Here is a 16,091-nt window from a genome sequence, read left to right as displayed (position 1 = left end):
GGCTTCTTATTTATCCTGAACTGGACCCACTTTTCAGGCTCTCAGTGGGAGAAGCAAACTTGCCTAGATTACATTGGTGGCTTTGGGAAGTGTAGTTTAGTGGTATATTAATAGGTGTAAGACCCTGGGCTTACGCTCCAGCACAAGTACAAAAGCCAGAGTGCTTTGCCCTGGGAAAGTGAGCAGCTCTTCTTTATCTGCACTGTGGGAGCCCACGTGGAGTTTCCCTTCCCAACCATCCACTGTTTTCCAAGGTGTAGGAAAATCTCAAGAACTGAGGCTTGTGCTTCACGAAGCATGGGCAGGAGATCTTTAATACTGCAGAGCCTTGCTCCATGCAGCGGTTGCAGCTGCAGACCTCCTCCCTTCTCTGCCTCTTTCCCCAGCTCCTGTGCATGTGTGCTGCGGGGGAAGGGGCTAGGTCTGGAGGGTCACAGCTGCTGCTGTCTGGGTTGTTGCCACACCTCCTCCTCTGAGCTCTGCTCTCCAAGGAGCGCCCCAGTCACATCTGTTACTGGTGTGTGGCAGGCTCAGTGAGGCTCGTGGCTTTGCCCCCTTTTTTTTCTTTTTATGTCTCAAAAGGCTTCTATTTTATTGAAGTACAATTTTACACCCTAGGTTGAAAGACATAGTTACTAAGTGTTTCTGATTGCCTAATTTGTTTTCGAGAGGCACAAATCTTTCTAAAAGCAACTTAATGGTGGTACTTATTCTAATACTGTGGAGAAGTCTTATCACTGCTGTGTTGTTCGTGTGCGCCCTCCCTTTGGAGCAGTGTAGTATGAAGCTGGCAGCCTGTGGGGCCTCTTTGACGCTCTCAAGTCAGCAGGGTCCAGAGTGTACTCTATTTTCTTTTATTTTTTCTGACTGCAAAAGGCAGTGGTTCATTACCAAAAGTAGGGGAAATAACAAGGAGCACAAAGATTAAAACCAAAACGACTTCATGATTTCACTACCCAGGAATCTTTTAGCTATATATAGGGCATTTCTGTTCTGATTTTTTTTCTAATATGAATACCTTTTATTTTTAGTATTGGGATAACTTTTACACAACTGTGTTATTTTCATAAGCTTAATACATGCTGTTTAGTGTCACCAAAAAACTCACATGTGTGAAGTATCCATGGCTTTAACAGACAATGGTCTTTTGTCTTTTCTTGCAGTGGGAAGAGGAGAGGAACTTTGGTGCGTCCCTGTTGCTTCCAGGCCTAAAACAAAAGAACACAGTGGGCTTGAGTTCCCAACTGTATGGCTATGCACTTCTTGGTAAGCTACGTGAGCCTTATTAATATTGCTCTTTGTGGAAAGATGGGGCTCAACTTTTTGGCTCATAATTAAAGCTTCGTTTAAATTTGCTAGTGAAGTTCCAGTTATAACCTACATGTATAGACAACAAAATAAGTCTCAGTGTGGCCTTACAGTTATGGACAGTCGAGAGATATCATAAGACCTGTCAAGACTCACTCTGTTAGCTATAGTAGAATTCACTCCTGATCAGCAAGGAAGTTCTGGTGCTCTGTCTGGCGGAGGGCAGCCTCAACACCTGGGGTGTGTGAAATCTGGGCAGACCCCCAGCTCAGAGGGATTCATGGGTGTATGCTATTCCATATCCCCACCCCCTCTTCTCTCAGAAGTCAGGCCTCCATGAAAGTGCCTTTTCTTTGCTCCTTGCTTCTGCCCGTCTCTCTGAGGAATACCTCTTTGGCCGCCGGAGCTTTGCCAACAAAATATAGTGTGGATTCTAATATAAACGATTAAGAGACCGGTCTCCTCTCAGTCTGTCAGACTGGCCAGCAGACTAACGCAAGAGTGTTCACTCTCTTTGTTGTTGAGTTTGAGTTGAGGGTTTTGGTGCTTTATTTGTAGTGTTTGGTTGTGGTTTTTGGTTGGTTGGTTGGTTGGTTGGTGAGACAAAGTTACCTGCATCCCCAGCTGACCTTGAACTCACTGTGTAGTCACTGGAGGAATCCTAGCTTCTTATCCTCCAGTCACTACCTCTTAAGTGCTAGAATTACAGACATGCCTGATTTGTGTGATGCTGTAAATTGAACCCAAGATTTAAGCACGTCCTTTACCAACTGATCTGTATCCTCAGCCTTAGTTTTTGGTCTTCAGAGACAAGTTCTTGCTCTAGCCCAAGGTAGCCTCAAACTTGAGTCTTCCTGTGTCCACTCGCTAGGTGCTGTGGCTGAAGGTGTATGACCCACACCCAGCCTGCAGTTCTTGTTTAAAATCACATTTCGTTTATTTGCTTCCTATTTAGATACTGATTTGCATAATTTTCTTTCATTTCGTGCTCAGAGTATTGCGTGGATCGTTCACTTGGAAAATACACTTGGTTGTTGTTTATGGCCCTGGTCCCCTGGGATAGGCAGCCGTGCTATCAGACACCCCTGCCCCACCTCTGCTTTCATTGTGTCCTGCCCTGCAGCCTCACTCAGAGTGATCCCTGTCCAGCCCAAGCACCTTAAAGGTCTAAAATTAGCCATGTCCTGATGAGCTTTGTCTGCTGGTATCCTCCTACAGCTTCCCAAATCCTCCTTCCCGGGAAAGATGAGTAGAGGCAGACTTAAGACCCAGCTGCTCAAGGTGACATTGCCCCCCAGTGTGGAAAGGCTCTGCTCCCTGGTGCCAAGGGCCCTGTACTTCCAGGCCTTGCTGTCCCACCACAGCCTGCCTGACAGTTCGAGGAACCCAGGGGATATTCAGGCTCTGTGAGCCAGAAGATTGCTAGGACTCTGGTTTAAGAACTGATAATGCTCAATGAAAAGAAGATTTGGGTTGTTTGTTTGTTTGGTTGGTTTTTCCTGTCTTTTCATAAAGACAATAGACTGGACTTGGCATTTTTGAAGCACGTCGCATATTTCCTTGCAGGGAAAGCCATCAGATGTTCACGAGGTTTTCACTGTAGGAAAGTTGTGAAAGTCTCTTTTTCTCGGGAAGGTTTTGAACTTGAAACAAAAATAGTACTTCCATTTTCTTCTGTCTTAAGGGCAGCCTTCTGGAGAAAACTCTGTCAGTCTCAGAATTCTTCAGCCAGTGATTCACAGGCTCTGGTGGATCTATTAAAACATGTTCACCAAGCTTGCATTTACAATGCGCAGGGTGCGGTTCCTCCTCTAGGCTGGTGTTTGCTGTGGCCTCGGGCTGCAGACATTCCGAGGACATACAGCTGAGGGGTCTTTGTGGGTCTCTCTGCCACAGGGAAGGTGGAAGTGCAGCGTGGACTGCAGGCTGTGTACCACAACATGCCTCTGCTATGGAAACCAGGCTACCTCGACAGAGCCCTTCAAGTGATGGAGAAGGTGGCCTCCTCCCCTGAAGACCTCAAGCTGTGTAGAGAAGCGGTATGTTCCTGCCCTTCCACTCAGATGGAGCCATCACTGTTTGTCTGGGTGGTGTGAATTTTTCCTGTTGTCTTTCCCCTTCCCCGGCTTTCTGTATTTGTGTAGAATTGGTATTTATTCAATTGAAAAGGATGAAAAGAAACCACAAACATTTTCAATGTTGCTGACAGGCAATGGAAAATAAGATTATTCTTGATTCCTACCTCATTGTGTCAGAGGAAAGCTGTCTCCTCTCCTGCAATTCGAACTCAGCTCAGTAAACACCATCCTCTTCACCATCCCAAACCCCATCCAAATCAATAAACACCATCCTCTTCACCATCCCCAACCCCCATCCAAATCAATAAACACCATCCTCTTCACCATCCCCAACCCCCATCCAAATCAATAAACACCATCCTCTTCACCATCCCAAACCCCATCCAAATCAATAAACACCATCCTCTTCACCATCCCCAACCTCCATCCAAATCAATAAACACCATCCTCTTCACCATCCCCAACCTCCATCCAAATCAATAAACACCATCCTCTTCACCATCCCCAACCCCCATCCAAATCAATAAACACCATCCTCTTCACCATCCCCAACCTCCATCCAAATCAATAAACACCATCCTCTTCACCATCCCCAACCTCCATCCAAATCAATAAACACCATCCTCTTCACCATCCCCAACCCCATCCAAATCAATAAACACCATCCTCTTCACCATCCCCAACCTCCATCCAAATCAATAAACACCATCCTCTTCACCATCCCCAACCCTCATCCAAAAGGAATTAGAGGTGGCATAAGAGAAAGATTAAATAATTTTGATGGATTTATCCCTCATGCAGTCTGGAAAGATTAGGTAGCAATTTTCTTTAATATCCTGACTGTTGGTATTTGCCTCACAAGTATAAGTACCTCAGTTCAGATCCCCAGAGCAACCTAAAATGCCAGGCACAGCAGTGCATGCTGCAGGGTGGGAAGCAGGGAGACATGGCTCGCTGGAGGCTTACTAGCTAGCTAGCTAGCCTAGACTACTAGGTGAGGTTCCAAGCCAAGAGCCCCCATCTCAAACGAAAAAAGCAGAAAGTGCCCAAGAGTAACTCCTGAGATTGTCTTCTATAGTCCACGTGCAGACACATGAACAGCCACTCAGTCCTCATGTACATCATGTACAGAACATGGATGCTGGAGAAGACTTCTTCCTTCCCATTGGACTGACTGATGTCCTGTGGTCCTGCCAGCCGTCTAAGGTGTTCACATGGCCTATCTCAGTGTCCTCCTACCTGTGCCAAAGTTCATTTCTTAGTCACCTGAGTTCACTGGGCATAGCCAGACTGGGAAACATAGCGGACTTTAACATCGAACACTGAGCTGTAGTGTTCCCACCCGGCCCTGCTGCTCTATCCAGAGAGTCCCAGACACTGTCTTACCAAAATGAAAGGTTGCCTTGGAGCTACTTGTGTGTGGACTTGACCCTGAATACACTGAGCCTCACCCTAAGCTTTCGTTTCAGTCAGGAGACACTAGGCCCAGTGCCTTCTGTGGCACCTTATGCTGACTGAACCCTTTATGTTCTTTCCCAGCTGTTAGACCCAAGGATACACACTTCTAAGTGTGTTTGAAGATGGCTCTATTCAGTGTTGGTAATTGAAAACAAACTTACATACAAATCCTTCACCAGGGATAATTCCTTCTAATTTCAGCCAACTTTGCATTCTTTTTATTCTAATTTATAGGAATGTATTCACATGTCAGCAAGAATGTGATGTATATCCAGTTTGTCCATAAAGTATTGAAAACAATGTAGCATTGGTGCTTTGTTCTACTGTGACACTGATGAGGTCAATTGGTGTCCAAGCAGGTGCTTGTGTGGCCTTGCTACTATCTCCTCCCACCTCTGATGACCAAGCCCTGCACGGGTTAAGGAGGTCTGCCACACAGTGGAGGTAGAGGAGCAAGAGAGCCAGATAAAAGAACCTCCATGTTTTTAGTTGTTTACTACTTAAGTCCCAGAAACCCCCTCGTTAGAATGAATTTCCTGTGTGTGTCTCTGGCCACGGCCAACAGCTTCTGTGGATTAGACAGATCCCTAATTTATACTACTCCATGAGCTGGAATCTTCTGGGGGTGAAGGGGTGCCTATAGCCTGCGGCTTTAATGTGCATTCAGAGTGGCCTTTTGTTGTTTGTGGTCTGTGGTGGTCTTTTCTTTCCCTTTGTCCCAGTTCCAGACTGACTCCAAAGAAAGACATGAAAGTGGAGGCGGTCCTTTAATGCCCATCAAATGTAATTCCTGCCTCCCTACCTGGTTAATTAAAAACATACTTAATTTACCATTGTGCTGATTCGCTCCTACAGATAATTCTTAGCTCATGTCTGTAGCTTTTGTTATATACTGAGTTCCTCGTGCTTTCTGACAGGTGTGGCTTATGTATAGGAATATAATTGTTGTGTCTCCTTCCTTGTTTGCAGCACTGGGGATTGGACTCAGCACTTCATGCATGGTCAGCCGTTCCAATAATCCCTGGCTGTTACCATCCTGAGTCTTGAGTCTCCCTTTTTCTCTTTCTTTGTCTCTGGTTTTCACAAAGTCAAGCCCATAACGAATGATGTCATTCTGACAGCTCAATGTGCTGGACGGAGTCCTGAAGGTGGTGACATCTCCAGCTGACCAGCCCCAGGAAGAGACACAGCCCCAGGAAGGTGAAGGTAGCTTGGGCTCAGCAGACGTGGTGGAGCAGCTGGACATTGAGGAACCAGAACATTCGAAGCTTCCCCAATACCTGGAGCGATTTAAGGTGATTGAGAGCAGAAGTTGAGCCTCTCCCAGCCATGCATGAACATGCTTCTCTGGTGATGGACAGGCTTCTCTGCATCGGTCCCACACAAAGGCATCAAAACTCACAGCAAGAACTGCATTTGTGTTGCTCCCCACAGGCTGTGGCCTTAAGAGAAACAGGTGGAATTTTTGTGAGTTTGCCCTAATCAGTGACAGTGTTGTTCAGTAAGGCAGCATGCATCCCCAGTGATCCTCCTGTTAACAATCGCCTGACTCTCTCTCAGTATGGAAAGTGTCTGGTCATTTCTCTCCACTGCACCCCATGTGCTCGATCGGAAACCCAGCTAGACATCGGTCACATTTTCAGCATGCAGCGATAAGACTCAGGCTTCCTTTGTGGCTCATGGCAGCTTTGCACTTTCAGGGGGCATTAGAGGCACTGCCTGACACCACACGCATATGGAAACAGGTTTCCCGAACAGCACTGAGTGCTCAAGCTGGCTTTGAACTCTTGGGTCCTAAAGTGCTCACCGTCAATGTCAGAGAAGAAACCCATGACCCCCCTCCCCTTATAAAGAATTTTAAAATCATTATATTAGCAGAAAAATTTTCCATCTGTGCCAGCTGGCCAGCTGTACCTTTTCACTCTGGGTAGGGAGAAGTGTTGCTGGACTCTCCCACTTGAGTCTGTGTCTTCTGAAGCAGCCCTGGGAAGCTTTCCTCTTATCATAGTGGGATCCCAGTATACTGTAGGCGGTTGTTTCTCCCGGTACTTTTTTAAGGAAGTCATTGCCCAGCTTCTTTCCTCTGTAACTTGAAACTGGGAATAAAAAAAAAATAGTGTTCCCATCCTACCCTGAGAACAAAGCAAAGAGAGGATTTATACACAGTCCTTCCCTCCTAACTTTGCCTGCCGACATACAAAGCTTAAAGAAAAAAGTCTCCTTCACCCCACGGGTTCTCATTGACCATGTTTCGTTAACAGTTCCTGAGTGTCGGTATCATTAACTTCTCAGCCCTTGTACCTCCACAGGACACCTCATGACCATTCAGGAAAGAACAGACGCAAGTGTTTGTAGCCTGCTAGCTGTGACCTCAGCCATGTTAGCCCCACTGTCCTCCCTTTGTCCTCACAGGGCTCCTGGGGAGACAACACGGAGCCTGTCCGCAACTGAAGTTGACTTTGGACAAAATTCTGCTCCTCGCCATTCTGTTCTGTGTCCCTGGCCATCTCTTTGGCTTCAGATAACCTGGGAAATGATGCCAGAGAGAAATCACTTTCAGTTTACACTTCCTTTCCTTCCTGTTACCTGATGTGCATTAGTCTTGGGGCTGGCTTCTCTGTAATTAGGCCTGCCTGCCCCTTGGAGCTCATGGGCCGTCCCTTCTCCCACCGTTCTTGCTGGCCAGGCCTTATCCTGTCCACTACACGGACATCTGCCTCTAACCTGCATTTGGGTCCCTACAAGGCTCTCTTTGCTGATGTACATCTTGAAACACTTAAGTAGATTAATGCTTTTTAGTACTTCAGCGGGAACACTGCGCTGACCCAACTGGCCTGCCATCTCAGATGGAGCTGTAAGCAGGCGGGAGGGAGGTTAGGGCCATCTGCAGGGGAGCCCAGCAGGTGGAGGCCTGCCCTGTGCACACACCCGTGAGAAGTTGCTGAAATAAATCCCATCTGTTGAAAAAAGCTAAGAGTAGGACTGAAGTCACATAAACAAAAAGACAGGGATGAACCGGCTCTGGCTTCAGAAGTCTCTGCCATCTTGTTAACATCCTAGAATCCTGTTACCTGGAGCTCCCTGCTCGGTTAGGGGCAGGCCCCAGTGGACCTGTGGATTGCACCTCTGCTGTGCACTCAGGGAGTACGGGCAGTGGAGTTGTGCTTTGTGAGAAGGTGGTGTAATCGTGATTACACGTCTGCAGCCCTGACTTTGTGTAACTGCTGAGCTGGAAAAACCAGCTGCACCTGGAGGAGAGGCCTGGGAGCTTCCTGCCAAGCAGCTTTCCTGCAGCAGATTGTGTGGCTGCTTAGCAGAGGATTTAATTGCTTCTCATTTCCTCTTTTTCTCTCACCTGCTCCCTTATCTTTTCTTTTCTTTTTTTTTTTTTCCTGTTTCCTACAGGCCTCTCAGTCCAAACTGCAGGAGTTGGGCAGGATTGAGTCAGAAGGTCTTTTGACTCTTACCACCCAGCTTGTGAGAGAGAAACTCCCCGCCTGTGAGGCCGAGGACCTGGCCGCTTATGAGCAGAAATTACGTGAGTGGCACCTAGAGCGGATGCAGTTGATCCAGCGGGAACAGGAGCAGAGGGAGAGAGCAAAGCAAGAATACCAGTCGCTGAGTGCAGCAAAGACTGCAGCCTGAAGGGCCCCGCGCTGGCCCTGCTTCAAGGACTGTGTGGGCCACCCCAGCATTCTGCTTGGACAGAGTGGACTCAGGACTGTGTGGGCCACCCCAGCATTCTGCTTGGACAGAGTGGACTCAGGACTGTGTGGGCCACCCCAGCATTCTGCACTGACAGGATGGGACTCACACTCTGCTGTCCAGCTTCCCCTTTTTCACAGCAAGCCGTGCACAGCCTGAAAGCCACAGAGTGCTGCCGACTGTCAGGGCACTGTCTGCCCATCCAGATGTCAAGGGTTAAGAAACTAAGAAAGTGGCAAGTGACTGGGCCGAAACCACCAGCTGAATCTCTACTGGGCTGTCAGGGCTCACAGTGGACTCCTGGGCACAGTGTGAAAAGTTCCCCGTATCCGGTGCGAGTGATGGAAGATGATACAGCTGAAGCTGCAGCGCGGGGTCTGAGTGGCCCATGATGCCTGTTCTGAGACCTTGTGTCCCCTGGCTAGTGCAGATAACCTGGTGATTGGGCCCTGGGTGCTCAGACATCCCGCTGGCTCTTCCCCCCACACTCTGCCCTCCTCTTTTCCCTCTAGGAGAAGCCCAGCTTGGTCTCCAGACCACAGCCTCACTAGATGTCTGATTGTAAGAACCCATGGTGACCCTTACAGAATGTGGGGACTTTGGAGAAGAAACTTGGCCCTGGGTGAGGTCCTTGTGGCCCGGCTTCTTCAGCATATTAGACTAACTTTTTCCCACACATTGTCAGAAATAAAAAATGAACCTTTGGTATGTGTGTGCGCATGTGTACACACAGACAACTTTAGGGCAAAGCTTTCTAGTAAAGGATGGGACTTGGAGTGCATAGGGGTGGAATCAGTGTGGACTGTCAGAAGGTGGAACAGTAATATTCCTGGGAGCCTTTCTGGGAGAGGGTCGGGGACTTCGCCTGCTGTGTAATGCTGCCCTTAATGCAGTGGCGCATCTGTATCCAAGGTTGTATTCTGTCAAAGCCTGTAGAACACCAGAATAATCACAGAAAATTTATCCTTGGTGAAAAGGAAGGAGAGAGGGGGTCTGGTCCTTAATTTTGCTGTCTTGAACAGCACATTTTAGCCCTCATCCGTCAGGCTATGACTGTAATAATAACAGTCATTACAGTCCTCAGAGACCTGCCGTGAGGTAGCGCCATTAACCCCATGCGGTAAGGAAGGAGGTGAAGCTAAGTACCTCCCCTAAGCAGCTGCTGCTGCCCCAACCCACACGGTGTCCCCCATGTCTGACCTCCAGGGTCCTGCAGGCTAGCAGCACTGACTTGGGTGTCATCCCCAGAAGTCAGGGCTGGATTCTGGTTGATCAAAGGCAGGGTTTTCTCTGCCGTTCCTTTATAGATTCAGGATAGATCCAGTGGCAACCAAGGAATGACTGTTGCTATTGAAGCATCTTATTTATTATTCTTCCCCTGGTCCCCTTATTGCAGTTCCAGTCCTTGCAGAAGGAAACATTCCTGTCCCTGAGTCACTGACCGAGCTGGAGCCCACAAAGTCCCCTTTTTAGATTCCCTGTGGCTGTGTCCTCATCCTGGGAACTCTTCGCTCACCTCGCACAGCCGTCTCCTAAACTCTGATGCCGTCCTGTCTTACTTGACCACTGAGGCTTCTAGCTATAGTTGTCCTCTGCCCTTCTATTGGCGTCTCCTGTGCAGTGGATGTCCCATCGCAGGCTTCCCTCCTAGCTCAGGCTGGGAGAGCCTGGGGCCAGCTATCCAAGGTCTTGGTTTCCAGGTGCCTGTCTCAGCTTTTATCTCTTACCATGGCCCCTGTTGAGCCAGCTTGCTCTGTCCCTCCCACCTGCAGCCTTTTGTCTGTACTCTCAACCAAACTTGCTCTGTCCCTCCCACCTGCAGCCCTTTTGTCTGTGCTCTCAACCAAACTTGATCCTCACGGTCTGGATCCTTACTTGCCTCCCTCCAACCCGGGCAGTTCTTCATATTGTGGTGACCCCCACCCATTTTTTTACATTTTGTTACTACTTCACAACTAATTTTGCTACTGTTATGAATCACAATTTGTAAATATCTGATATGCAGAATAGCTGAGATGCCCCTCCCCCCAGTGGCCATGACCCACAGGTCAGAAACCACTGTGCTGTGTTACCGTCTTTCCTTTTCTGTTTATTTGGACCCACTTAGCTTCTATGGACCTACATCTGGAGCAGCCATAATTGTGTTTCATAAAATTATCTGTTGAGGCCCTAGTCCCCAGTACCTTGGAATCTAGCCTTAGTTGGGAATAAGGTCTTTTGTGGAGGGAATCAGATTAAAATGAGATTGCTAACCCCTGAAGACTGGTCTTCTTTAAAGGGGAGTGTGATACAGAGACAAGCGTAGTGCCGAAGGAAGGCCCCATGGAAGCAGGTAGGGTGTAAAGTGGACCAGCGATGAGCTCATGGGCCCACCGCTCGGAGGCCCACCAGCCTCCTCATGGAGGAGGAAGGGAGGAGTTTTCCCTGGAGGCTTTAGATGGCTCAGCCCCACCATGACTGGATTTTGAGCCTCCAGAATGTTCTATCAGTCTTTAAGCACCTCGATGTTTGGTTCTTTGTAGGAGTGCCATAGGAGTAATTGATATGTCATAATTGGTTTTCTTTCTGTCTGCTTCTGAGCCAGTGTTAGTGCAGAGTGCTGATTTGCTAATTAAATTTCTCTGCACAGGTACGGCTGTGCTCTGAAATCGTTGCTCATTTTGTTTAGCGGCAGACTCATTCTGACTTCAGTAGCCCCACCGCTCCGGGTGAACCCAAGACCCTTAGTGTGAGAACTGAGGAGATGCCTTCTACTTCATCAGGAAAATGGGGTCTCATCACATAGCCTTGCTCTCCCTTCTCTCGCCCTCAATGGTACCCCAACCTTACCATTTCTCTCCACCATCTCCCCTCTTTCAAGTGATAACTTACTATCCTCTTCCCCGTATTTGTAGTGTCGATCCATACTTGGATGCTCTGGGAACCGTTGAGAATTCCTTTCTACATGGTTTCATCTCTAGTGATGATTTCCATCTAGCTCTGAAGTCTGAGTTAAATGCCCTCCATCCTATCTATCCTATTAATAGTAATATAATATTTATCTATGGGTTAATACCAAGCGCATTCCTCCTTATCTCAGCATGGACGCCGACCAGCTGGTGGTTTATTGATTAGACCTGGGGAGTTTGGCTTTCAGCCCTATCAGTCCATTGGTGCTGCTTGGTTTTCAACTACAGCTAATTATCTCTTCATGAGCTCCTGCACTTGGCCTCTCCAGCCACCGCCTGATGAACTTGAGATCTTCATCACATACATTCTGTGCACGGTTTTTTGTTTAGCATGTCCTGTATGCAGTACACCATCCAAATGCTATATGGTACAGACAGTAATGTGTAATATAGATCTGCCTTCAGATAACGTAGGTTCCAGGGGCCGGAGAGATGGCTTAGTGGTTAAGAGCACTGGCTGTGCACGTGATCTGGTGCCCTCATTTGGCCTGTTTGAGCCATCAGGCACACATGAACACAAACACATGCAGGTAAAACACTCATACACGTAAAACTAAAAATAACTAAATCTGTAAAGATAATAACATTTCAGGGGCTGAGGAGGTTGGCTGTCCCCATCAGTCAACACAGCTGAGAGGTGTCAGACACAGGTAAAGTGATGGGGAGCTTCAGAAGAGTTGGGCAGGCAGGGAGATGGACAAGCACCCGTGAGGGGAAATACCTGCTTTGTGCTTTAACCCCCCCCCCCCATGTGCCACAAGCTGACATCTGTAGATGGCCCTCGTGAACACAGTCCAGTGCAGAGTACATGTGCTCAAGGGGAAAAAATAACATTTTAAAATGAGTAAAAATGAACAGTTTGAGCCCATAGCCTACTCACCTTACTAAAAAGGCAAGTGGAAAACAAGTCTAATATAAATGCTTTGTGTTCTTCCCTTGGGGCTCTGTGGGTCCCGACCTTTGCGCTGTGTTCTATCTGCTTTTACTGAGCCATCAGTACCCCATGGGAAGATTGTAGATTGTGAGTGTGGATGTGTGTGTCATACACATAGGTGTGCACACGTGCGTATGGAAACCAGAAGCTGGTGTTGGGTGTCTTCCTCTACCATGCCCTTTCTCACTGGGCATGGATTCAGCTAGGCTGGCTGGCCAATGAACTCCAAGGATCCATGTCTGCACAGATGCACAGCACTGGGGTTATAGGTGTGAACTGCATTGATTTGGATTGTAACTCAGGTCTTGTTTGCACAGCAGGCTCTACCCCTTGCTCTTTAGGCAAGCCTGAGGCTGTAGATTTTGTGAGAAATCACCAGTGGCCTGAAAATGAACAGATTACAGGTCCTTTTCTTGCTGATGGCAAACCTCCAGCCCTGCCTGACAGCCTCCTGGTTTTGCCTTCCATACTGATAACTCATCATGCCATTTTTTTTTTTGTCTTTTATCATGGCTGTGGTGCCCTTTGGGGAATCTTTAACCACTGCAGAGAATAAGTGTATATAAATGTGTGCTGAGGTGGAACAGGGAATCAGAACTGGGTATAAGGAACATTTTTAGAAGCCCCGTGTCCTTTGGGCCCAGTGGATGCAGTCTGAGGTCCAGGTGGAAGCAGGCGTCCTGCCTGGGTAAGAACAAAGATGTGGAAGTGGGCCTGGCAGAGATGCACCCTGCGAGGACTATCGCCACTGCTTCTCTTGCCTAGAGATGCTTGGGGCTCTCGTAACCAATCCCAGCAAACTGGGGTTTGGACTATGTCCTGTGAGCTCTGAGTCACCCCTTAAGGGCCCTCTTCCTGCTACATTCTGATGACCTGAGTGGTATGCTTCCTCTACCTCTGTGGAATGTGACCCTCTGCTGGCTCTCCTGGCTTCCTGTGACATACACATCACTCTGGCAGGCCTGTTTTCCTGAAGCTGTGTGGAGCTGCTGATGTACCAGAGTGAGTCAGGAGTCTCAGCTTTGCTCTGTGTCGGTCTCTCTCAGCTATTCTGTTCTGTTTTGGTAGTTAAGGCAGAGTCTTGCTATGTAGACCAGGCTAGCCTCGTGCTTAACATCATCCATCCTCTGCCTCCCGAATACTGAGATTGTAGGTGTGTGCCCTGGAGAAGTGGGCACCATTTGGAATCAAATGAAGCCAGTGAAGAGGAGGAATACTCGTTTTGATTTCCTCCTCGCCTGGCTTCCCACTGCCACGAATTGGAGAGACTGACCCAGAGCCACCCCCGTTCCTCTAGGTTTTCATGAGCCATCCTCGTGGCATTCGCAGTCCCTTTGCCTGTCAACTCCTATCCATTTTAGGAATTCCGAATGAATTTTCTGAACTCATCTGTGAGAGTGTCACCAAACTTTAAACTCCACGAAGACAGGAGTTCCTGCCTTCTAAATTACTGTGTCCAGAGAACAGTCATTACCGCCAGGAGAGCACTTAAATTTGCTGAGTAAAATTTCCTCTAAGGTTAAAAGTCTGACTACTGAGCTGTATTCTCCCACTGAACTATGGACACACCCACAGCCATATATATATATATATAGCGCCTCAACCAGGTGAGGCCTTAACCACAAGGGAACTCGTGAATAATTCAGGCCAAGTGAAATTTGTCAGGTAGAGGTTTTATAGGCGTGGGGAACATTAGCTACCTCCAAGCAGATAACTAGGAAGTGAAGAATCTAGAAGCCTGCACCAGCACACCCAGAAAAAGCTAGTATTTATTTAACATCCCTAACCAAATGGCATAGTAAACCATTTGTGTTATCATACTTAGTCCATTAAGAATGTGATGTATTGGCTGGGTAATGGTGGCGCATGCCTTTATTCCCAGCACTCGGGAGGCAGAGATAGGTGAATCTCTGTGAGTTCGAGGCTAGCCTGGGCTACAGAGTGAGTTCCAGGACAAGTTTCAAGGCTGCAGAGAAACCCTGTCTTGAAAAACCAAAAAAAGAGAGAGAGAGAGAGAGAGAGAGAGAGAGAGAGAGAGAGAGAGAGAGAGAGAGAGAGAAAGAAAGAAAAAGAAAGAAATGCAATGTATTGTGCAGCTGTAATTAATGCAGATATGAAAACAAAGTCTCAGAAAAATGGGGCAGCACCAAGGCCACCCTCAATAGGCTGGAGAGCCGAGTCAAGATTTAGCAGGTCATTGTCTTAAAATATGTCCCCCAACTTTCGACCCCGCGCATGCACACGCACACAGAAACAGGATAGAAGGCAAGGACTCAATTGGAGTGACTACGTGACAGGAGGGAGAAATTCAACAGGGAAAGAGGGAAAACCAACTGCGAGCACAGTTAAGTGGGGGGTAGGGCAGGTTCACTCATGTTGGGGACCCTCCAAGAGTCGTACGGTACACACCTCGGCATCTTGCACCAAGGGCCATGACAGTCAGTGCATATATGTGAGCCCCATTCCTTCATTGGCTGGTGGCACTGTTGGCTTCCTAGCTTACTACCACAACCAGCAAATATCCCAGTAGCGGCTCTCTGCAGGAGCCTGGAGCAAACCCAAGGCAGTGTTTCTCAAACAGGAATAGTGTCCACTGGGGCACCTTTACTAATGTTTGTTGGTATTTGGACACTTCAGCTGAAGGGTGATCTTCTGAATAAAAGCCAGGACTGCTAAAAAACCATCTCAGAGGGCACAAGAGAGCAGAGAGCCCCCTACCACACACCTCAAGAACTCCCCAGTCTAAAATACTAATAGCTCAAAACTCCTGGCCTAAGACCTATGAGGAGAGCACCCAAGAGACTTCCTGCAGTGAGATTAACTGGGCGAGCAATGTGGCTTGTTCCCTTTCTGGCCAAATAGGCGTATGAAATATATACTGAAGGGTGGATCATTATTCTTTCTGAACACGGATCCTCAGGGAAAGGGGCAAATGGTGACTTGTATGAATTTGATACCAGATAAATAGGCTAGAAAGTCTGGAGTCCCTGAAAGAAGACGCTGTGACATGACCATGAGAGTCAGGGGACTGTGGTTCTGTTGACACCCAATAGCCTCACTGGGTATGGAGGAGAAGAGCTAATAAAATGGGCTCAGGGAGTTTATTTCAGCTTAGTGAATTATAATACCAGAAAATGGGGGCTGAACGTGAACTTTTCAGTGCTGAAAATTATACATATTGTAAAACCCCACTTTGTAAAGGAGGGTGTGAGGAGGGCTTTCCAACAGCAACATCTGGAAGCTTGCCTTATAGTCTAACGATTTCTACCAAAAAAAAAAAAAACCCTTTTCTTTCCTATGATTTGGCCTTTGCTGATGGCCATGAAGATGCTATTTCCTGTACAAAAATGAGGAAGCTTATAGTTGCTGTGGGATAATCTTTCTGTATGCTGTGAATATGCAGTACTCTCATTGGTTAATAATAAAACTGACTCACCTATAGCAAGGCAGAATAAAGTTAGGCAGGACTGAGGACTTGGATGAAGAAGGGCAGATTCAGGAGAGATGCCAGTGAGCCACCCAAGAAATAACAGGTAAAGTCATGAGTCATGTGGGAATAGATAGATAAATAGAAATGGGTTAATTTAAACGTAAGAGCTAGTTAGTAATAAGCCTGAGCTATCTGCCAAGCATTTACAATTCATATGAGTCTCTGGTAAT

General features: G+C 47.5%; 1 protein-coding gene across 2 annotated transcripts in view; it reads left to right on the top strand.

Annotated features, from left to right (window-relative positions):
* The window catches only part of Mrps27 (mitochondrial ribosomal protein S27), a 76,851-nt gene extending 67,594 nt beyond the window's left edge, over positions 1-9,257 (top strand). Inside the window, exons 8-12 of one of the 2 annotated variants that reach the window (XR_012910892.1) lie at positions 1,164-1,266; positions 3,205-3,347; positions 5,966-6,139; positions 8,250-8,544; positions 8,639-8,748. Coding sequence is in view for 1 of the 2 variants with exons in the window: in XM_075976227.1 (XP_075832342.1) it covers positions 1,164-1,266; positions 3,205-3,347; positions 5,966-6,139; positions 8,250-8,489 (660 nt within the window). In the remaining variant the exon portion in view is untranslated. Of the gene's footprint in view, positions 1-1,163; positions 1,267-3,204; positions 3,348-5,965; positions 6,140-8,249 lie in introns of both variants that reach the window. The other variant, XM_075976227.1, reaches the window with a different exon arrangement.
* The last annotated feature ends 6,834 nt before the right edge of the window (positions 9,258-16,091 follow it).

This window comes from Microtus pennsylvanicus, chromosome 6 (genome assembly GCF_037038515.1).
Source record: "Microtus pennsylvanicus isolate mMicPen1 chromosome 6, mMicPen1.hap1, whole genome shotgun sequence".
Classification (NCBI taxonomy): Eukaryota; Metazoa; Chordata; class Mammalia; order Rodentia; family Cricetidae; genus Microtus; species Microtus pennsylvanicus.
This window is presented reverse-complemented; position numbering and strand designations above follow the sequence as displayed.